This window comes from Electrona antarctica (assembly GCF_951216825.1).
Source record: "Electrona antarctica genome assembly, chromosome: 4".
In the NCBI taxonomy this organism is placed as follows: Eukaryota; Metazoa; Chordata; class Actinopteri; order Myctophiformes; family Myctophidae; genus Electrona; species Electrona antarctica.
The window spans coordinates 47,939,881-47,964,414 of record NC_136809.1 but is presented as its reverse complement, the minus strand read 5'-3'; the positions used below and the strand labels follow the sequence as shown (position 1 = coordinate 47,964,414).

Sequence of the window (24,534 nt, the reverse complement as noted above, 5' to 3'; positions counted from 1 at the left end):
CCGTGTCCCCTAAGTACCCTCACAAAAAACATGCAGTAATCCTGGTCTCTAAACTGCCTCCCCCTGGCCAGCCGGGGCGCCTGATGGAGGGGAAAGGAACTGGTTGGAATAACGTGTTCCTTCCACACGCTACGTCCAACCAGGGAAACTCCCCCTGTCAGGTGCAAAGGAGCAACTTGGACACTCAGGCATGAAAGAAGCATGAGTTCAAGTCCGTTGCTCTCCCCATGTCCCCCATATATGGGGACTAGGTTGGCGGAGCGTGTGTAGAGCCCAGGATCACATTAGATCATTGACACAGGGGTGAAAAATGGGTTACAAAATCGTGGGATACAAATTATTTTATAAAAAAGAAAACTAAATGAAAACTAAGCTATGATGACTAAAATACTAAATATATTGACAATTTCGTCAACAAATAAAAACTAGATGTTAGGAAGGTACGGGACTAGTGGACAAGAGATCCAGGGCTCCATTTTCGTCACCGCTAAACCCCTTGTCCCTGAACTTCTTTGCCTTTTTTACTATTTTGAAAAACATTTTTGAATAGTTCAACTAGCCAATCTACATTGACACGTTGTGAGCTTGTAGACTGGCCATTTTAACTATTAAAAAATGTTTAGCAAAATAGTAAAAAAAAAAAGGCAAAGAAGTTTAGCGATAAGGGGTTTAGCAGTGACGAAAATGGAGCCCCTAGTATAAGTCATTTTACACTTGGTTGCATGCTGAAAATAGCAGATCTACAAGCTCACAACGCGTCGCAGTGTGAGCTTTTAGATCTGCTATTTTCAGCAAGTGTAAAAAAAGTCATTACGACACCATCAAGGCCCGCCAAAATAAATTTTAGTTTTAGTTTTAGTCGACTAAAATCTTGATGATATTTAGTCGACTAAAACTAGACTAACACTAAACCATTCCAGGTGACTAAAATGTGACTAAAGCTAAATGAAAACTATTCAAGACACTATAACTAAAACTAAAACCTAGATTTGCTGCCAAAAACAACACTGTTCTGAACTCCTTCAATTCAATTCAATTCAAAATTGAATTGAATTGAATTGAATTGAATTGAATTGAATTGAATTGAATTGAATTGAATTGAATTGAATTGGCTCAGCTCAGCTCAACCAGGGCATCCTGGAGAGTATTAAAAGCAAGCTGCAGGTTCTTAACAGCAACCTCAACTGAATTGGCAACACAATATAAATTGAAAGATTTAAAATGTGAGTGATCTGCTCTACAATAAGAGGTGCTGCTAATTTTAAGAAATATGGGTCTAATTTGTCCTCCCCAGTTGAGCTCTTTTGATTTATGTTTAATAGTGCTTCTAGGACAGTGATTCCCAACCTGTGTGCCGCGGCACTTTAGTGTGAAATGCCCAAGTGTGCCGGCAAAGAAATTGAATTAATGTAACACCTCCCCAGACAACAATAGCTGGGCTGCATTCCATTGACAACTCGTCCATCACGGACACACAGACAATCACCTGTCCATTTAGTGAAGCTACCCTCGGGCCGTAGAAATGCTAATTTGTGGCTTTGTATGGGGCCACCACATCAGCCCTACTCGCCTTGCAGGTATACTGTATTAAAAAACACCGCTTTATGCCTCTGTGCGCTCCGGTCCAGACAGAGCAGCCCGCTGCTTTTTCTCGTGTAGAATACATCTGTGCTGACCTATAAACCCACACAGTGTTGCAACAGTGACGTGAGGTGGACTTGTAAATCGGCTGGGGGCGGAGCTACAGAGCTCGACTGCATGTTTGAAGGCACACAGGCGACAGAAACGTGCCACAGAGAGAAGAGCCAGACCCTTCATGTTAGAAACACGTTCGTTGTTTATGAGTCCTGCCTGACTGCGCTGAACCAATGGTTCACCGCGTGTGATTCAGTGTGGCCAGATTGCTACACAGCCACACACGGTTAAAACACACACACGCACGTAGTCGCGCACACGCACGCACACGCACGCACACACACACACACACACACACACACACACACACACACACACACACACACACACACACACACACACACACACACACACACACACACACACTGAGGTAGCGTGATGACGTTCTTAACTTTTAACTGTGTGTGCAGTGCAAAGCAAAGCAAAGTTCTTTGTTTACCCAGGGTGAATGGACTAAGCTCGAGATGCTTGTTTACAGCCAGACCCTGCTCATAGAACATTTCATGTTAGGGGTTCAATGCCTTGCTCAAGGGCACTTCAGCGGTGGTAATTTTAACGTGCCGGTCCGGGGATTCGAACTGGCGACCTTCCGATAACAAGACCGCTCGGCAAACTGTTCGGCCACCGCTGCCCACATGCACTCAAACTTTATTATTGATCATGCGCAACGTGATGAAAGCATTGGTACTACCAATAGGTAGGTCAGACAAGGCCTACCGGTATAAACCAACCTAGATTCCTAGCCTTTCTTTATTACATCTTGTGTAGGACTACATGTGAGTACATATTTTTGTTTTGGCTATGAAAAGTGTGCCCTGGCCGTTGGGAAACACTGTCCTGCAGGCAGGGGCTGCAGGGGGAATTGATCAGTTGAGCGATGTGTAGGAACATGCAGCCCCTCCTCCTCCCTGGGAAGAGGTAATTACCTGAAAATGATAGTCTGATATGGTTTTCCTGAGGGATGAAGTGCATATGTTCCTAATGCGACGGAAGCATGTCCAGTGAGCAGGATCACCGAATTGAATTGGATTTAATTGAAATTCTCTCTCCCTCCCTCTCTCCCTCCCTCCCTCTCTCTGTCTGGCTCTCTCTCTCCAACAGAGCCGGGCGGTCCCTCGTTCACCATCGGTAAGGCCATCTGGCTGCTGTGGGGTCTGGTGTTCAACAACTCTGTGCCGGTGCAGAACCCCAAAGGGACCACCAGTAAGATCATGGTGTCGGTGTGGGCCTTCTTCGCCGTCATCTTCCTGGCCTCCTACACGGCCAACCTGGCTGCCTTCATGATCCAGGAGGAGTACGTGGACCAGGTGTCTGGCCTGTCAGACAAAAAGGTGAGACCTCACAGGGAACGGGATGTGTTGTGTCAGGTATAATATAGGAACAGGTTTACTGCAGAGTGAGTGTGGGCTGGTTGTGCGTGCGTGCCGTGCCGTGCGCTTCCTCTCCCATCCGCCTGCGCCCTCATATTACCACATAGTGAACAGAACGGAACCCCCAGAACAATTTGTTCTTTGCGATGTGGAAGCACAGGGCTGCACAAATAGACCCCGTTTGATCCGAGCCGATGCCTTTTCCACACTGACGGACACACTTGTTTAATTTTCTGTGTGTGTTGTTGTTGCTCTTTTCACGGTACACAACCCCAAACCCTCCCCGTCCCCCCACCCGTCCCCCGTCCCTCCCTCCCAACAGTTCCAGAAGCCCAACGACTTCTCGCCGCCCTTCCGGTTCGGCACGGTGCCCAACGGGAGCACGGAGCGCAACATTCGCAACAACTACCGGGACATGCACAGCTACATGACCAGCTTCCACCAGAAGAACGTCGATGAGGCCCTGTACTCCCTGAAGAACGGGTGAGTTGCTTCAGGGTCCCATCTTATAAATGACGTCATCGAATATCCAAAATCTTGGCGCACACACACACACACACACACGATCTAAAGCATCTTTAGGGCTCGGATTGAGGTAAAGGACGATGTTTAGAGCTTATTAAAACGTTAATCCGACCTCGAGCAATAAACTAATGTTTACGGCAGATGACGGTCTGGAAGTGAAGCTGTGAAATGCAAGGTTATCACTTCCGGTTCACCGAGCCAGTTCACGGCTCTTTAAAGCAGTGGTTCCCAAAGTGGGGTCCGGGGACCGCCAGGGGTCCGTGAGGGAGTTCCAGGGGAATGGTAGTTTGGAGCCAAATGGACCCTTATGGGTCTGTAACTCTGAGAGTGTTCCTCTCAGAGTGTGGGGGGGGGGGGGGGGGGGTGATAGAGTGGAGATTATTTCAAACTGTGGGGGAAAAGAAGAATCATGCACCAGCCAAGTATTTTGTGCATGAAATGCAGAAAGACTATGGAGAGAGAGAGAGATAGGGCTGTCACGATTACGAATTTAAATTGACGATTAATTGTCACACAAATAATTGTGATTAAAGCGACTAATTGTGTTTTTTGCATTGAAAGTTGGAACGTTACAATTAGTATTTTTGTTTGCCTTTTAGGCTTCGTGATCACAAATTGCACATTATGACAAATAACTTTATATATACAAAGAAAACACATTAAATAATTTGTAATTTTTTTTTCTTTCCAAAAAAAAGGACACAATCTGCTATTTTTGACATGTTTGAAAATGTATGGACATTTTCAACATGGAAACGATTGACGATTATGCAAAAAGAATTGCTATTATCTCAAATAATTGCGATTATCTAATAATTGTGACAGGACTAGACACACACGCACGCATGCACGCACGCACGCACACACATGCACACACGCACAGACACACAGGCGGGGAGAGAGGGAGAGAGGGAGAGAGAGAGAGAGAGGGGGCAGAGTGATGTGGGTGGGCATTCACTGAAGCTATGGCTGCTCAGCATGCTCAGAATAGCAGCACAGCTTGTGGTTGCAGTGGGAGGAGCTATATGGCACAGTAACATCCTCCGGGTTCATTTAACTAGTCTAAACTAATTCACCCGAATTGACCTGCAAAAGACTAGCGGGTCAATTCAGGTCCCTTCATCATTAACACTGTATTATTGACACTGAGGGCTGTTTTATATTCTCTCTCTCTCTCTCTCTCTCCCTCTCTCTCTCTGGCTGTCAAAGCTAATAGCTCCTCACATCTCTCACTCACTCTATCTCTCCTTGTGGTGGGAGGAGGAGTACTCCAATGTTTTCCTTAAGTAAACGTATCAATGCTGCAACGTGGAAAGTAAAAGTCTGGTATTCAAAATGTACTTGATTAACACTACTGACTACTGAACCCGAGTTACTCCAGTTAATTGACTGTAGAACACTTTCCCTCCCGTTCGCGAGTTGCCCGAGTTATGTTTTCATTGTTTAATCCGCGTTTTTAATACGTTTTAAGTCATTCCACCGGACAGAGTGTTTTGATGACGTCATCGCAAAAAGGTCCATCGCTCTGGCTTGCAAAGGGTTATGGGAAATTGAGTCCCAATTCATTACAATGGCGACGGTGGAGCGGTGCGGAGCGCTTCCTCCTTCGTTCTGTTGTCGTGATCAGCACTTTGGAATATTTTTGAACACTGCGACAAGCGATCACGCCGTTTTCAAGTGGATTTTCATGACAAGCAACTCGGCGGTCAGTGCAGTGGCTCTTCAAAGGTAACTTAAATTCATGACATTCAAAGTAGCAGTGATACCTGAAACACGATTGTTTAATCCCGGCATTAAAACTGTTAAAAGTAAAAAAAAAAAAAAAAAAAAAAAAAAAGAAATGTTAAAAGTACAAAATTATAATGTACTTAAAGTACCATACAGTACGTAGAAAGTACTCTTTATGCAAAATGTCCCATTTCACAAGTTTTGAAATGTATAAATATTCTTTGAAAAGCTGGGCGCAAAGTATATAGGGCTATCTTTGTCTCCACCAGGCCGAAAGCATGGGGGGAGAGTATGTTTTGCACTCCGTCCATCCGTCCGTGTGTGTGTGTGTGTCCGTGTGTCCGTCCGTTACCTGCTAATCTCCAGCACCGTTGGCCCGGCCGACACACTCCTTGGATGCCAACGATGAACCTCTGCCCCAAATTCTTCAGAACGGCCTGTTATAGCGCCACCATGAGGCCGATGTTTGCTAAGCACATTTCATTACATTACTCATACACATTTTATCGATCCATCACAGAACTCGGTATACACCATCTCTATAGTCATGTGATCAACACGGACCTGTCCGCTTCCTCATATTACATCCCCATTGGGTATATTGTCTTCCAAAGTTTGCAGGATTGGTCCGTTTTGAACAAAATGCCACAAATCATGGACACAGCATGCTATTTCCGTGAAAATATGCACACACATTCGAACTAGACTGAAGAAAAAATGCCACTTAAAATAATTCAAACTAGATAAAGTACCCCTCGGGCACAGGTCTCCACCAGTGCAGGTGAGGTTGTGGCCTCCTGGTGGCGCTATAATAGGCCAATATGAAATGGGTGCCATTTCTTCTTACACCTTGGATGGCAATTGGATGATTTGAGGCATTTTATTCCAAAAATGTGTTTTGCAAAAATCCACCTGTTGGTGGCGCCAGGCCAATGTGAAAAGGGTTGGAATATAGGGTTGAATATATTCCTCAGCCTAGTAGAAAAGTATGCATGCTGCAATCTGGAGGAGTAATATCAAAAAATGTGTTTTACAAAAGTCGGCCTCCTGGTGGCACTATAACAGGCCGTTCTGGAAATTCTGGGGCAGAGGTTCATCGTTGGCATCCAGGGAGTGTGTGTGCAAAATTTGGCATCGACCGGGTTAATGGTGCCGGAGATTAGCTGTTAACAGACGGACGGATGGATGGACGGACGGACGGACGGACGGACGGACGGACGGACGGACGGACGCACGCACGCACGCACGCACACACAATCCTGCAAACTTTGAAAGCCAATGTTAGCCAATTAGGATGGAATATGAAATATCGGACAGATCCGTCTTGAAATCGGCCTCATGGTGGCTCTATAACAGGCCAATTCATGTTCTTACCTACAGTGTACCAGTGAGATGCCCGGAGGGCGAGAAGCAACCTTACAGATTTTATTCATATATACCACGCAATGCGGTATACACTACCTCTATAGTCATGCGTTCAACACAGATCTGTTTGATTTTTCATATATTACTCCTAAAAATGTTGTCCAAACATCACAAACGCTATTATCCTGGTGGAGACCTGTGCCCCGAGGGGCACCTTTTCTAGTTTGCAATACTAATCAAAATCTACAAAGTAACTACAGGTAGTAACTAAAGTTTTCAAATAATTTCAAATACATCTCAGAGATGTAGTGGAGTAATTAAAAGTATAGAAGTTTGGAAATACTCCGGTAAAGTAAAAGTTAAGTAGGCCTACCTCAAAATTGTACTTAAGTACAGTACTGGAGTAAATGTTCTTAGTTACTTTCCACCACTTCTTGTGGGTCAATTCGGGTCCATTTATTATTAACACAGAGGACTGTGTTATATTCTCTCTCTCTCTCTCTCTCTCTCTCTCTCTCTCTCTCTCTCTAGTTATCAAAGCTAATATCTCCTCACATCTCTCACTCTGTCTCTTATTCCCTCCCTCAATCCTGTCTCCATCTCTCTCTCTGTCAACAGCTCATCCCTCTTCCATCCCTGTCTGTCTCGTTGTCTCCCTCTCCCTCTCTTCCCTCACTTAAAGGTTTCATGACATTCATTTTCATTTATTTTTATTTTTATTATTTTTTTTGTTTTTCTTTTAGGTTTTATGACCTCAAGTACATGCAAAAAACCTGTACTTTGAACATTCAGTGGACTTTCTGTGGTCTGGAGCTTTCTCTGGGGTTTGGAAGTCTTTCTGAGCTGCAATGAAAACAGGCAAAACAGTGAAAACAATGACATCTGCTGGCAAATCCCATTGACATATATGGGATTTTCTGTCTCTTACTTCACAAACAGAGCACCTGTTTGAGCCAGAAAACCCCACACCACAGAAAATCAACTGAATGTTAAAAGTTCAGTTTTATTGGGTGCAATTGAGCTCAGATAACATAAAAAAAAAAAAAAAGATGTCACAATCCCTTTAAGCTACAGTTATGTGCGCCACAGACACTAGTGTCGCACATGGCAGATCTACAAGCTCACAACAACACATCGCATTGTGAGCTTGCACCTAGGTGTACGCATCCAATTATAAATCAGGCTTAACACTTCTGAGGTATATATTTTGTGAATGCAGAGAGAGGTGGCTTAGCTCTGGCAGCCAGCAGGTTGTCTCGGCTGGTGGCTGATTGAGCTGCAGCCCTGACCAGTGATACGCTAGCGGCGCTGTGGGGGTGCTGTTTGATTAGAGCGTGTCACCCAGCTGCATACTGTCATGTCCATTTATCCGTCAGCTATCACCAGCTGGGCATGACATCAATAAATACTGCAGAAGGTGATTGATGGGGCGGCAGTGGCTCAGGCGTGGAGTGGTCGGTATAGAGCGAGGCCGGATTATACCAAAGATTGCTGAGGGGCGCTAGCCCCTCCTATATGTCCAGCTTTGAGGGTCTGTGTCAACACAAACATTGAAGACAAACGTGTGTAAACACAAACATTGAAGGACTAAAAAATTGCTATTTTAGTATATGAACATCTTGGAAATATTGTGTGGCTTGTGACGATCGGGTCCAATATTTAGTTCAGTGACCATGGGGCTAAAGAATGGTTCAGAAGCTGTGTTCACGTTCATTCTCCCATTGAAATGAATAGACTCCAACCTGCTTCCCGTCTCCTAAAAAGGTGTGTGCCCAGTGCCCTCTCTCGCTCCCCAGAGTCGAAGTGTCCTTGAGCAAGACTCTGTACCCCTAATTGCTCCCGACATGCAGGTTGGTGCCTTGCATGGTTTCCTCCGCCATCGCCCATCGGTGTATGAATGTGTGTGTGAATCATGTGTGTAAGTATAAATCCTCCTTATAGACCACACCCTAAGGATGACAATTGTCAACAAATAGTGTTTCTGACACGGCGGACAGCTAGGGTGGCGGTCCGGGCATGCACCTATAGGCTGCTGCAACCTGACAGCATGTTGCGGGTTCGGATCTCGACGACCTTTGCCGTCTCACCCCTCTCACCACTGTTCATTCAAAATAAAGGCAAAAATCCCCAAAATACATCATCTAAATCTTCCAAAAAAAAAAAAAAGAAATTGAGGATTTCAGCTTTTTACAATGGTCGACTCAGGAACAGACATGTCCAGTCAAGTGGCACTTATTCACATCTTATTGTCAGTTTCCATCTCTTCCCGTCTCTTCCCTCCCAGTAAACTGGATGCATTCATCTACGACGCGGCCGTTCTGAACTACATGGCGGGCAGAGACGAGGGCTGTAAGCTGGTGACCATCGGCAGTGGCAAGGTGTTCGCCACCACCGGCTACGGCATCGCCATCCAGAAGGACTCCGGCTGGAAGAGAGCCGTAGACCTGGCCATCCTCATGCTGTTTGGAGACGGTAAGGACCTGAAGCCTTCCAGTTTCTTTTCAATGTGAAACCTCACTATTTAATATAGCAGTGGTTTTCAACCCTTTTCATATCAAGGTGACAGAAAAGATGATTCTGATCATGAAGGTCCATTATTTATTGGGCATAATAATAATAATGTTTATTGTCCCGAAGGATATTCATCTTCACAGGTCTGTTCAACACCAACAACAAAAATAACACATAGTACAGAAAAACATAACACCAAGACAAACAAAAACATGAGTTCCCCACTGTATACAGAACCAACTTATCGGCGGGGCAGTTTGTTTAATGCCGATTTGAGCCACGGACGACGATTTGGTGAGAGTTAGCCGCTCAAGACCCGAAACGTAGAATATTTTGTGGATAGCGTTTTGTCCACACAAAAAAACATTTGGTTTCCTATTATAGTAATTATACTCTGAAAACCACTGATTTATAGTCATAAAACCTGGAAGTGGGTTTGCGATCCGTTCCCTTGCCACATTTCTGTGTTAATTTACTGTAGAGTTTTCGATTTTCTGCAGATTGTGTGATTAAGTCTAGTTTCATGTTCATGAATTACGCAGTGTGTTGATTTGTGAAGATTATCTTATGAACCGAATGTCTGAATATCATAAGCCTTTGTTGCTACAGTTTATTTTGTACATTTACCCAAAACCCACTGGAACCATTTTTTATTGTAAATGTACCATAACCCATAATGGTTTTAACATCTGGGTTGGCCTGCAAAAGGACATTCCTAGCACTCTATTACAGCTGTTTACATTTTGTATTGAGAATTGCCTTGAACTATTTACAGGTATACTATGGAAGAACATTTTTCTTCTCATGCATCCTCTCTATACTATAGCTCTAAATAGCTTAATAATTCCCTCATTGCAGTCCAATACATTCCCCATGCTATACAGTACATTGCTTGCCTTCATCCAGTTCCACGAATCGTTTGGTATGCACACTGCTTCTTTCATATTTGAAACAATTAAAGCCACATGCAAATTCAGGGTGAACACCAGGAAAAAATAAATAGCACATTCATCCCTCCACAGACCAGACTAGACCACAGAAGAAGGAATTAAAAAAGTGCCAACACTGCACATGTCACCCAGGTGTCTTTAGGCCCCTGATACACGTGGCAATTTTTTCGTCAATATCAACAAGCAATGTCAATAATCAATGTTGACTTTCCACTTCTCCATTGAGTAGGATCAATCCCTGATCAATCCTAGTTGTTTAGAAAAGTCAGATCATCAGCGACCTCTACTGGTCAACATATCGGCAATCCTCCAATCACAGCCCTCATTGACGTCACGTGGTGCTTTCTCCCCGTCCCTGAGAAGTGAAAAAACATGGCGGCACTTTCTGCGCAGTGGACAGAGGAGAAGGAACTACTCCTTATTACTTTTTATTCTGGTAAGTGAACATTTTGAGAACAACTGTTTGGTGGAAATTATTCAATACAAACAAACGAATTGTAGGCGGGTTTTTTTGCCGTCAAATTTGTCATTGAGCGACGAGCGTATATAGCCTATTTGTATACCGCAGTGTATATCGGCTGGCTGACGGACGTGCTTGTCTGCGGTACTATAATGAGGTGAAATGGATTTGACAGTGCTGAAACAGCCCGTTCTTAATATATTACTATAAAACCATCACTGAACATGTCATTGCATTTAGCTACTTTATTTGTTATGTCACTACACGTGTTTGAAAAAAAAACGGCGTCGTCTATTTCCACTGGTACTAAAACCTCCCACTGTGTTTTGGATTCAGTGAATGAGCCACCACGGAGCTAGTAAAAAGCTTCGTAATGATATGGTAAAGTTTTAAATATGATAAAGGATGTGCCAAATATACCAATGTGATAATTTGAGGGAGATTATGACTGTACACTAGTGCATTGGTTCTCAAAGTGGGGTCCGGGGACCCCCAGGGGTCCTTGAGGGAGTTCTAGGGGGTACCCAGCTAAAGGATAGTTAGGAACCAAATGGACCCTTATGGGGATGTAACTCAGAGATTTGGTTCCATTTGCACACTGAGTTAATATAACATTGATTTGACAATATAAAATGGGGGTCCTTGGAATTAAAATGGTTGAGAATCACTGCTTGAGTCGTAAAAATCTTCTCTTGTGGGGTCCCTGACATTTGTTTTCAAATGGGGGTCAATTTGGGGGTCTTTGACATGAAAAATTGGAGAACCACTGTCTGCACTAGTGCATTGTCAAGTGCTGTCTGGAAACCACCAGGAATCTTTGATATGTGGGTATCCTATTAGTTGGTACAATACATTTGGCTATTCTGATTTAAGTTCAAAATCATATCAAATGAAGTGATGGTTCATTATATTTGAGGGTCCTTGACTGGAAATGTTTTGACAAACAATGCACTAGTGTGTCACTGTATCGGTCAATGATTTAAATGAATTTAAGTTTTATTATTATCTTCCAAAATGATCACATGTTGCACTTGTCATGTTGTGTTGCACAGAGAACGATGTCTTGTGGAACCACAAGGCAAAAGTCTACCAAAGGCGTGACCTGAGAGCCCGGGCCCTGGAATGCATTAGAGGAAGGCTGTCTGAACAGCAGCTGGTGCCTTTCACAGGTAAGATCAGTACTTATGTCACTGCTTGTTTTGATTGATTGATTGAAATATTTATTAACAGTTTGCAGAATTACAGTACATTTCAAGCACAAACTGTTAACTGTGAGTGGAGTGTGGACGACCCAATTAAGCATTACACTTGTTTACAAGAGGGTCCACCTTGTTCAATTCATCAAAACATTTAGAGACGTACAAATAGACGTACAAATAGACACTATATAGTCAAAGAACAGAACAGGAATTCATCATAAAGGAGGTAAAAAGGGAAAAGAAACATATACAGTGAGGGGGGAAAAGGGGTGGGGGGGATTCAGATTTTACGGGGGCCAGTTTCGAATTGCAGATGTCCGCAGGTGCCCTTTGAGAGCGGTTTTGAAGGGGATTTGCATGTCTTAATGACTGTTGGTAGGGCGTTCCACATTTTGGTGGCATAGGAGCGATTTTCAATTTGAATAGTAGTAGACTCTATGAGGGGTTCGCGCACCACCGCACTCCTTTTTTTCCTGTTCTAGATTGTTTAAAAAAAAGCAATAGTCCGGCAGCCGACAGGCTTCTTTTGTTTAAAGTGGGAAATTTGGTATATAGTCTTTTTTTAATTGGCCCAAAATATTGTTTTTTTGTGATTTATTTTTTATTTTTATAACAAATAAATAAAATGTCAAATAACATTGGGCACCCTGGGTCACTATTTTGAAAATGTTGAAAGGGAACACAAAGCGTTTTTAACTGATGTGGTGTTTGTTTGCTTTCTTGCAGTTGGAGACATAACAAGCAAATTCAAGAACCTACGAACAGTATTTCAACGGGAACACAAGGCTGTCACGAACAGCAGTAGGTCGGGTGCCGGAGCAGAAGAAGTCTACATTCCAAAATGGAAATTTTACAAACATTTTTTGTTCTTGAGTGGTGTTGGGGAGCCAGATAAAAGTTCAGATAATCTGGAAATTCTCCCATCTCCAGCCTCAAATGAAAATGAACCCCCTCACTTTCCAGCTGCCCCTTCCCCTCCCATTCCCCTGTCCCCGTCTCTTGACCCTATGCCCTCCACGTCCAACAGTGTGACTCAGCAGCCAAGTGAGAAACGCAAAAGACCTCCCAAAGAACGGGCTTTGGAGGCTATGGACTTTGCTATAGACTTTTTAAAAAAACCAACAGTCTCCAAACATGCAGGTTTTTTCAAATACGTTGAAGAATACTTCAATGACATGCCCGATGACCAGGTTAAAATGATTAAAAGAAAAATGATTGAGACTCTCCATACATATTCAGAGGAGTAAGCTCACATGTTGTGAGCTTGTAGATTTATTATTTATTTATTTGTAGAGCTATTTTTGGCATAGATATTAGTTAACCCATTTTGAGCGGGAACCCCTTTTGGTGGTTACATACATTATGTTATAATTTAGCTATTGAAAAATAGCAGATCTACAAGCTCATAGCGCGCCACCAAGTGGCGCGCTATGAACTTGTAGGTCTGCTATTCTTTTTAACTTTATTTTTTTATTTCGACGTCAGGCCTGAATGGGTTAAGAGGGTCTAGCCCTAAAGTAAAATCATCCATTTTTGTTTGTGGTAATTCTTTTTTTTAATATATATATTTTTTATCCCACGATTTTGCAACCCATTTTTTCACCCAGTGTCAATTATCTAATGTAATCCTGGGCGCTACACTTCCTCTGCCAACCTGGGGGGCAGCGGACTGACCTCAGTTATTATCTTGTTATTGTTTATGAATTTGTTCACAAACCCATGCTGTATTGATGTTGGTACCAAAGGAGAGATAACAGACTTTGACCAAAATAAAATGTCTTCTACATTCTCTAATTGTGTAGACTTCTTGTAAATTAAGTAATGCAGATGTTTAACAATAATTTGTTTTTATTTTACAGTCTCATGCAGTCTGAAGAGTTAAAGATCTATAAGGGTCCATTTGGTTACCAGGGTCCATTTAGCTGGGGACCACCTGGAAGTAATGCAGATGTTTAACAATTTTACAGGTCCATTTGGTTTCATTTTACACTCAGAGTTAAAGATTTACACTTTAATTGCCCGGAACTATTTAATCCATTACATTCATGCGCCCAGTCGATTTATAAACACGGACGCCTTTTCCGGACGGACCGGCCGGAAGTTCATGATGTTGTGTAGCAGCTAACAATAGCCACAGCACTTTAGAATCGATCGACAACAACGGGAGACAAGAATAAATCTATCGAGACTAGCGACTGGACCGCGGAGCGCCGTCTAACACAGGATCTTTTTTCAGAAAAAGACGGGATGATTTAGATCGCGATTTATGAACGTTTTAAGATTTTCGTTTTCATCAGCTAAACAGAGGAGGGAGTTTTTTGATGACGTCTCAGTCTTGCGCGTCACCGAGGAGAGCCCAGCAGGCGCGCCTGGGCTATACAGCCAGGCGATCTGTTCTCGTATCAATAAACTTCGTCTCTAGGACAATACTTCGTCCTGAGCGTCGGGCGTTACTAATAGAAAGGACAAATAACTTCGTCCTGGGCGATTAATCTGTTTATAAGGGTAGGCCTATATATTTTTGAATATTTTAATTCATTTAATAATGTTTAATATGTTAACACATTTTGGGCGGGAACCCCTTTTGGTGTTTTAAGCATTTAGCATTATGTTCTTTAGCTATTGAAAAATAGCAGATCTACAAGCTCGTAGGTCTGCTATTTTTGAAAATCGTGAAAATGTGGCGCAAATCATTGAATACATTCTTTCAGAGTGAACATTTTTAACTCAAATCTTTGCTCCTGGGGGGATCCCTGGAACAACATATTTTCAGATGGAGGCCAATTACATATATTTTTGGGGGTCCTTACATAGAAACATGGGTTTTTAAGAAAACTGTCATGATTTAATAATGGGTTAAGAAGAATTTATAGCAACGAAACATTTTTATTCCATGTTAAATTGACCAATACATGTAAATAAAGATAATTCATTAAGATTTTAAAGTTAAACACAGATTACACAGCCAATTACCAAATAACTGTTGGAAACCAAAATCAAATAATGTTTAGAGAATCTATACAGGCTACTCCAATCCGATGGATCTCCTCTGCCAACTGACTGCTCCATTGGTATTAAAGTAGGAGCAGTACTCCTCTCGGACATCCTTTGCTTCCATGGATGGGTTCCTGTTAGCAGATGCTACAAGAGGCAGCAGACCTGTTGGAGGACGTTCCTCGCGCCAGGTTCCTGGTCTGATTTGCCCCGTCAGTATATCTTCCTGGTCGATCAAAGAGGTGGGGGTGTACACTTGCCGAGTGAGTTTTTGAGTGCGGAGGTAGTTGTGGAGAGCACATGCTGCCTTTGTGATGCTGACAACCTTTGCTGGCTCAACCAACATTGGATGTTGGAACACTCGGAATCTGTTAGCCAGTATTCCAAATGCATTTTCCACAGTACGCCTTGCCCTAGACAGCCTGTAGTTATGGATTTCCCTTTCCACAGTTATTTCTCTTCTGGGATATGGCTTCATTAGCCAGGGCTTCATTCCAAAGGCTTCGTCTGCCACTACCACGTATGGCAAAGGGACTTCCCTTCCAGGCAAGGTCTCAGGTGTTGGGAGGTTCAGGGTGTTGTTCTCCAGAGCAGCTTTGAGACCACATTTGTTCCACACACCTCCATCACTGACTTTGCCATTGGTTCCAACATCAATGTACAAGAACCTGAGGTCTGCATCAACTAATGCCATCAGAACAACTGAATTGGCATTTTTATAATTAAAGAAGTGAGATCCTGACTCTCTTGGTGGGTGTATAATAATATGTTTCCCATCCAGGGCTCCGACACAGTGTGGGTAGTTCCACTTGTCTTCAAACTGTATGGCAATTTGTTTCCATTCCTCAGTTGTAGCGGGCACCTTTATGTGTGTCTTCCTAAGCTGTTCAAACAGGGCGTTGCATGTTTCCACTACAATCTTTGCAATGCTGTGGCGGCTCACACGAAACGAGGTCTCCAATTCACCAAATGTGTGTCCTGTAGCAAGGTAGCGCAGAGTGATGGCTAGTCTTTCTCCTGGGGGAATTGCCTGCCTCATTACTGTATCCTGTCTGCGAATGGCTGGCTCCACCATCTTCAGTATATCATTGAATGTAACTTCATCCATTCTTAGCCAATTTCTGTATGTAGGGGGGTCCTCTTCAGCCAGCTCTCTTAAAAGTTGGTTGTAAGACCCCCTGTGTCGCCGTAGTAACCATCTCCTGGTCCAAAGCCGCTTCTCTTTAGTGCTAATGAAAATATATAATATATATTATAAACCAGGATAACCAGGGGGTGTGTGGCTAGCTGCTGTCCGGCAGACAATTATTCCTTAAATGAATGCCCTACTTCTTCGTACAACAATATAGATTTGTAGATTTTCACAACTTATTTATTCTTTTAGATTGTTATGGTTTCCAACTCATATCCAACAATGTATTGAGTTATTGTGTGCAATATGTATAGTATATGTAAAAATGTAGCATGTCATTAAAGTACACAACATAGTTATGCTAGGCTAATAACAGGTAGCTAATTTCACATTTCTGCCTCTTTACCAAGTAGGCTAATTACTTTATTTCTGTTATTACATTTTAATTTACATTGAGTTGTGTATTTGAGATAAAAAAGTGTTGTATTTTCTTACTTTTGCAAAAGAAAAGCTGAAGAAAATAGGATTGTTAAGGCAGCATATTCTTCACCCTCCATTTCTCCCCCAACTCTGGAACATTGTTTTCTTTTTTTCTTTTACCAGAACAATGCATCTTGGGAGACATGTTGCCTGTTGCCCAAAATTACTGTTGCCCTGTGTCTCATCATGTTGCCCATTGATGTTGATGTTGTCAGTTGATATTGACGAAAAAATTGCCACGTGTATCAGGGGCTGTCAGGAAAATCATGGACTCACTTAAATTAGTCTGGACAAAGTTGACATGAGCATTTGGATTAACACAATGCGGCTATAGCATTTTGCCAACGGTGATAGGTATGATTTTATTAACAACATGCCTGATCACATACCTCGCAATACTGTGTTCAGAACTTCAGCACCTAAATTTAGAGCACGCACGCACGCACGCACGCACACACACACACACACACACACACACACAGGGACGTAGCTGACCATTTGGTTGCCCTACTCGGATGTATTTGTGCTGTCCCCCCTGTCCCTGCGTTTTCTCATGCAGTTCGGCTACTTTTGCTGTTTGTGAGGACGCACACACGGGTGCTCGCTATTACGCGGCGGAGCCGTGGAGAAAACTGTTAATATGAGGGTCACTTCATGGCACACTTGGCACTTTTTGGCACATTTTGTTGCCCCCCCTCGGCGTGTCGCCCTACTCGCAGTGCATATTGCGCGTATAGGTAGCTACGGCACTGACACACACACACACACAAACACACACAGACACACAATGGCCCATGGTATCGTCTTTGACCGTGCAGTATATGTACTTGACATGTGCTACGGTGTCGTGTCCCAGTTAGTTTCTGTGATGGATGGATGGGGTCAGTGCAAAGAGAACGCTCATCAGCGATCACATCCAGGAGGAGGATCGTTCAACGCAGTCCGACACCGAAAGCTTTGTCAGGGAAACGGAGAAATATATGGTGTCAGCTGTGTGTGTGTGTGTGTGTGTGTGTGTGTGTGTGTGTGTGTGTGCGTGTGCGTGTGTGTGTGCGTGCGCGACTCACATGGGCAGCCTGTCTGCATGCATTAGTTGCAATTCTATCTGACATTTCAGAGGTATAACAAAAGGACACGTCTCCCTCTAACGATGGACATCGGTGTGTACCCTCGATCCACACACACACACACACACACACACACACACACACACACACACACACACACACACACACACGCCTGATCGGTCATTGTATGAGACGTCTCATCTCGTATCACAGACCATATCTCTCAGCTGTCAGCGTGCATACGTTGGCCCACATGAAGGTCAAACTCATCCGGTGTGTACTCACGTGTCGCCCTCTGTTAGTACACAAGAGGTGTGGATGATGCGGTTGTAGACACAACTGGATTAACTGTGCGAGTGTGCAATACTTCCACTGGTGGGAAAAGTAGGCTAACTAAATGTACATTTACTCAAGTACTCTACTTAAGTACACCTTTTGGGTACTTTTACTTGAGTATTTCCATTTTTCGATACTGTACTTCTACTATACTACCTCTCAGAGGCAAACATTGCACTTTTTTACTCCAGTAGGATTGTAACTTTTTTTCTTGACTTTTCAGATGTGTATTATTAATACAAAACCCATATTCTATACATGGTATTCCGAGTGTTCCGGTTGCCGCTAGTGATTCTCGCTCTATGGATTGTCGTACTTGATCAAACGTATTTGCTTTACTTCTGATTTACTGATTAATAATACAACAAACCGTTTGAGCACAGGTAGAGAGCATATTATGTGTTTGGGGATGTTGTTGAAAGTAATGTTATTTCATCAGCTTGACACCCAAGCCATACATCGTTTTATATCTTTGAGGTTTGAGGCTAAGCTCGGCTAACACACAACTACTACACAGATGCGCATCATTATCTAACTGCTATTAATTTACTAAGGAGAGAACATGTTTGCCTGACTGTAAAATGTGAAAGCTGAATTAATAATAATCTAAAATATAGACGTCAGACTACAGTCTGACCCATAGCAGGTTACTGTAACTACACCTCAAACTAAGCTGGAAAGTACATTTTACCTCCAATGTCTGAACCCTCCAGTTTCTCCACGGATTGATTTTGTGCTAATATACAAATGCAACAGCTTTATGTATTTGAAGCCTGATTTGAAGGAAAGTGTTGAACCCAATCAGTAAATGGAACAGAGTTGAATGACTCCTAGCAAACCTTTCACCTGCAGTCAGATGTCAGCTCCACTTCTCCAGTACCACTAATTATGTCATGATGAGCACACACACCGTTGGCTTTTGTTAAATACATTTTTACGTTTTTTACATTTAAATGTTTTACAATACGTCAACTGACAGAATGCATGATAAACATAACCCATGCACGCGATATCTGTTCATAATATATCCACTATATCATGTATACATTTCATCTTAATGAAATAATAATAAATAGCATATTACATTCATATTACATTCATTCAAAGCATCAATAACACAATATACATACAGTACAATGTCTGAAACCGGCCGGTCGGGGAAACTCTCCCCTGTCAAAATTAGAAATTAGCCAACCCACCTACTCTTAAGTCTTAACAAGTTGCGTGCGGGAGAAGGATTTCTACGTGGTTCAAATCTCAAACGTCACGTGCGGGAAAGGGATTTCTACGTTTACCGCATGTTTTTATTGATTACTTTCAATCGTCTTTCTACACACCTGGGCACTTTATCAACTAGCATCGGATGATAGCACAACCCTCCGATCACGCAAAAAAAAAAGAAAAAAATGCCTCACCCCCTCCCTTCCTGAAAACAGCACGAGGCAGCCCAGCCCCCGTATTGTCACTCACGTAAAGGCTGGAGACTCCCATGCATCTCGTGGCAAAATAATGGCTTCGTCTTCATAACCAAGCTGGCTGCAGTCTTCTTGTTTATCTTATAATATCTTTGTTTCAGGGAGGGGAGGGCTCTCTCATGTGACTTTCAATGGAGGGAGGGGTTGTGTGTGTAATCTGATCCGAGTGTGACTTCAGTGTCTCCGTCAGATTTCTCTCCTTTTTTCTTCATTTCTTCACGCATGGATTGTATCGCCTGTGCGAGCGGTTATTTCTTTATCATGATGATCAACGCCGGTCAGATAGAACATGGCAAATGTGTTGTTTGGCAGTAATACTAACCGCCTAAAAACATCGGAGGGAACTCAGCGCGAGCACGGCTTTCCGAGTTTTTAAAACCGCTTCTAATTAGCCTTTCTGTTCAAGAAGAGTAGGCTACTACAAAAGCAGGTGTTACATAAAGGTGCATATCTCCAGAATGGAAGATGGTAAAATCACAATTATTTTAAAAAATTAGAGTGGACAAGTTACGCTTTCTTTTGAGGTATGCTGTGTGATTCTCGCTATAAGAGAACATTTACTGTGGGCCTCAGACAAGGTCCTTCGTTCAATGCATCACCTTTAGCACCGGCGGAATAGCTCTGCTCAAAATGGCCAGCATTCAAATTGTTAACTAATAGTAAAAAAAAAAACTATGCAATCCACAATGCAGTATACCTAGTGTTGAGTACCTAGATTATGAGAGGTAGAGGTAGTTCTGTTGTGTTGCTAGCTGCAATAGTCTCTAGCATGTAAACACTGACAGACATGATAACCGGAAGTGCTTAACACCTTGGAGGCCCGGAACTATTTAATCCATTTCATCCATGTGCCCATCATTTATAGCGCACAGACCACTTTGACCGGCGCACCGGAAGCTGGTGTGCATGTTTGTGTAGCAGCTAACAATAGCCACACCACTCTAGAGTCGATCGACAACAACGGGAGGTAATAATAAATCTATCGCGAATAGCGACTGGACCGTGGAAGGCCGTCAAACACAGGATATTTTTTCAGAATTAGACGGGATGATTTAGATCGGGAGTTATGATCGTTTTAAGATTTTCGTTTTCGTCAGCTAAACAGGCAGGGGAGATTTTCGATGACGTGTCACTTTTTGACACGTCATCGGATCGGGCAACAAGCGCTCCTAGGCTCTAGAGCGATGCGAACGGTTTTGTTATCATTAATCTCCGTCCTATTTATCAATCTCCGTGTTGGGCACTTGACCATGACCTTGAACTTCCTCCAAGGTGTTAACAGTTTACCCCAGGTGCGGGGGGAGTGGCCTCCACCCGCTACTCGGTCAGGAATATTGCCTATACTTAAGCTATATTCGAAATATAGCCAATCTACAAGCTCACAGGGCATCATGATGGGATGTGTTGTAAGTTTGTATAAGTTTGTACTTCTTGGACACTGGTCCCCAATACGTCTAAACAAATCAGACGAACATATGGACAAATGCTGCAGATTGAGGGTGAGTTTACAGGAGGTCAGTGTAAGGAGCTGGCAGTAGAAAGCAAGCCATAGAGAAAAATTGAGCGATGGGAGAGAGAAGAAAAAGAGAATGGTAGGAGCATAAGGAGGAAGGGAAAAAGAGAACCCAGGAGAATTGGGCCCGGCACTTATGCCACTCCAATTCTCACATGTCTCCCCCTTCTCAGCTCCCTCCATTGGCTCCCGGTTGCTGCCTCCACAGAGTATAAAACTGATGCTGGCCTTCAAAGCAACCAAAGGTATGGCACCCCCATATCTTCAAAGCCTGAGTTGTTGGGGTAGATCAGCCAACACAGGGAGGCTGGCAGAGCATTCACTAAAAAAGCTGGGACAGTGCTCCACACGTCCCAGACTCTTCTCCCTTCTGGCTCCAAAACTATGGAACTTCCCAGAACTGGGATCAGAACTGCAGACTCCCAATCTTCCGCCGTAGTCTAAACCCACCTCTTTAGACTCCATCTTGGCCCATAGCACTTGCCATAGCACTTGCCATAGCACTTGCACTAGCCTCGACGACCTTACAGGTGTATCCAAAGGCTAAACTTTGAGTTCAGACAGGCAGGCAGGCAGGCAGGCACAGGTTTTGTGATAAAAATCAGTGGTTCCCAAACTTTTCAGGTCGAGACCCAAAAAAGAGATTAGCCGTTTGCCCGGGATCCAAGTCGTGACCCATAAAAATTGCTCCGTGAGTTGTGACCCACAAATTGGTCCCGACTCCCGACTCCCGACCCACTGTTTGGGAAACAGTGCTTTAAAGTAGCCAATTATTTGTTGCCCCTTGTTCCTCCACAATTTAGTCGTGCCAATTAATTCCTCCCCACACATTTCTGTGTTGCCGCTGCAGTTGTACACTTGGCCTTTATAAAGTAATAGACGCGCATTCGCACGCACGCACAATCGCACATACACACACACAATAACCTTTTTTTTTGTCTTGCCTCTCGTTGCAGGTGAGATGGAGGAGCTGGAGGCTATGTGGCTGACTGGGATCTGTCACAATGAGAAGAACGAGGTGATGTCCAGCCAACTGGACGTGGACAACATGGCGGGGGTCTTTTACATGCTGGGGGCCGCCATGGCTTTGTCACTAATCACCTTCATCTCCGAACACTTGTTCTACTGGCAGCTCCGCTTCTGCTTCATGGGGGTGTGCACGGGCAAGCCGAGTTTGACCTTCTCCATCAGCAGGGTATGATTATGCATTGTTTATGTTTGCTAAAGCTGACATTAGTTCTGACAAAAGATACAGCAAAGGCTTTTGAGACCACCAGCCATGATTGACATGTCACAGGGGTAGAATGACTCACCTGGCTGTGACATTTTGGGAGGTGTCGTGCCTTTATTGATAGATGCAGTAGTCTGACAGGAAATGGGGTGAGAGAGATGGGGAGTCGAACCCGTCAGATGCCATTTGCAGTCCAGACGTCCATGCCAGCCGGCCGGGCCACATGCAGCATGGGTTTTGAGTGCATGTCCTCCATCACATGCCATCTCCCTCTTATTTGTAGCTACCAATTTAAGTCTTTTGAGTGGATTTTGCCCATCATAAAGAAACATTTCTCCATCTCATTCATTTGCTTTTACACCGTCCAATCATCCGCGTCCCGGGGCTGAATGTCATGATGCACTAACTCTGAGCTAATGGTTCATGAAACACGCCATACGAGCAGCGTGTGCCTTTATAAGCCAGGCGCTCACACATAAACAAAACAAAGACCTTTCATTCATGCGAACATGGAAATTCCTTGCCCGTGTCAGCATGCCTCCACCACTCTTCTCACAAAGACGCTGCCTTGCCAATGAATTACCCACGCACATTGAAATACCTACTTCCTATTGTCTCAAAATCAAAGCCTGTGCACTATAAAGGTCTGGCACAGATGTTATTAGGGCTGTCCTATAGAGCGTTGCAGTCCCGCCCCTTACCAGGGCCCAGGAAATGATTCTCCGTTCAGTATTTATTTAAAGACGTTTACGCCGCGGACAAAGCCAACACTTGTCGTGACAAATCATGACAACAAACACAATTTTTTGGGCCGAACAAATAATTAGAAAGAAGAAAAAAACGGCAGGTTACAACACTTTTTTTGTTGTTTTTCTTCTTTGTAATTATTTGTTTGGTCCAAAATATTGTGTTTGTTGTCATGAGTTGTCTCGAGTTGGCTTTGTCCGCGGCGTAACCGTCTTTAAATAAATACTTTTTTAAATGTCTATGGGAAAAATGCATTGGGAATCATTTCCTGGGCCTGGCGTCGTCATGAAACGGGGCGGGACTGCGACGCTCTATAGAGGTTATGCGCATGCATAACGTGAGTGGCAAAGTGAGTTTAACATCGTCTCACGTCGTTTAATGCAATCAGATTTTTTGTTGGATGCATACATACATACGCACACGAGGCCGATTTTATTCAGACAGTTACATCGCGGTATCCATTTAGCTTCACTATTCAAGAGTGTCTGCTATTATTTCCCATGGCAGGTGATTTCCAATACTCCATTACACTTTTCCATGCCTGGTTTAACACTCAAGTTGAGGTGGGAGGGAGGAGAAATGATTTGGAGACAGTATGGCTCTCAAGTCACCTGCACACACATACGGCATATAGGGACGACTATAGGGAAGAAGTGAGACTTAAAAATAGAGAGAGTGGGAGAACGAGATCGAGTTATAGGGAGGAGTGATAAGGAAGAATAGCCACGATCAGGAAGCGGGGAGCGCAGAAAAGAATGGATTGTCTGGCGTGCCGCTAACCTCTGTTCTATTTCCATTCCCTGCAGCCGTAGTCGCTACTCGCTACGGACGTGGAGAGATTAAAAAAAAGAGACAATCCCATCGGGGCGTCCGTCCGTCTGCCGCTCCGCAGAATGTCCAGTGACGGAGATAAGATAGACGGGACAAAAATGACAAAAGAATGGACGCATAAAAGAGACGGTTATAGTTTCAGATTCATGAATGCAGCTCGGAGACAGGGACGGTCACTATAGGAGACGGACACGGAAACGTTGTGTGACAAGTTAACGCCTTTGAGGAATTCTGGCCTGCATGCTGGCTGACGGGTTTACGGTGCCCCTGATCTTTTGGCATTTGGCTATCGTATTCGGCCACGCAACCCTTTACAGCTGCCATTTCAACACGTACAGTATGTTTGACTTCTCCGTCAAGCCGTCATCTCTTCAAAGTCCATGCTTTTATAAGCCATCAAGCACAGATTCGGCCCGTGACAGTTTGCGTGTGCGCAAAGTCTATTTCATATAAGAGCGTCCTGAATTTTGTATCGCACTTGAATACCCACGGCTTGCTGGCCACTGGCAGGCGCCGTTGGAAGAAAATACACGTGGATAGTGACATTTTAAATAGCTTTCGCTCATGTTCTGATATCACTAAATACATCCCAACTACAGATAGAAGATATGATGTGTTTCCTTGACGTTGATGCTATGAGAAAAACAAGTATAAAATCATTGATTGGTGGTCAGAACCAGAGGCTTAGTGAATGCATATTGTCAAATTTACGCACAGATTTCAGCTCTGACTTGTAGGTGAATGATTAAGTATTCGAATATTCTGAATCTTGTATTTCAGTTATTTTAATTTATTTCTGCTCTCGTGTAAACTGAACATGCAGAGGAAGGTCCGGTAGTTTTTTAGATGGGTTATTAACTCAACTCCTATTACTGTTTAATAGTGTGCAAACAAGGGTCTGGTCAGACAGACTGTTCTGTCTGTC

The 24,534-nt window shown here is 43.5% G+C and overlaps 1 protein-coding gene across 1 annotated transcript in view; it reads left to right on the top strand.

Moving 5' to 3' along the window:
* The window catches only part of grin2bb (glutamate receptor, ionotropic, N-methyl D-aspartate 2B-b), a gene marked incomplete at its 3' end in the record, with an annotated part of 184,499 nt that overhangs the window by 157,121 nt on the left and 2,844 nt on the right, over positions 1-24,534 (top strand). Inside the window, exons 11-14 of the mRNA XM_079499184.1 lie at positions 2,797-3,026; positions 3,388-3,548; positions 8,968-9,155; positions 21,757-21,995. Of these exons, the coding sequence (XP_079355310.1) occupies positions 2,797-3,026; positions 3,388-3,548; positions 8,968-9,155; positions 21,757-21,995 (818 nt within the window). The remainder of the gene's footprint in view (positions 1-2,796; positions 3,027-3,387; positions 3,549-8,967; positions 9,156-21,756; positions 21,996-24,534) is intronic.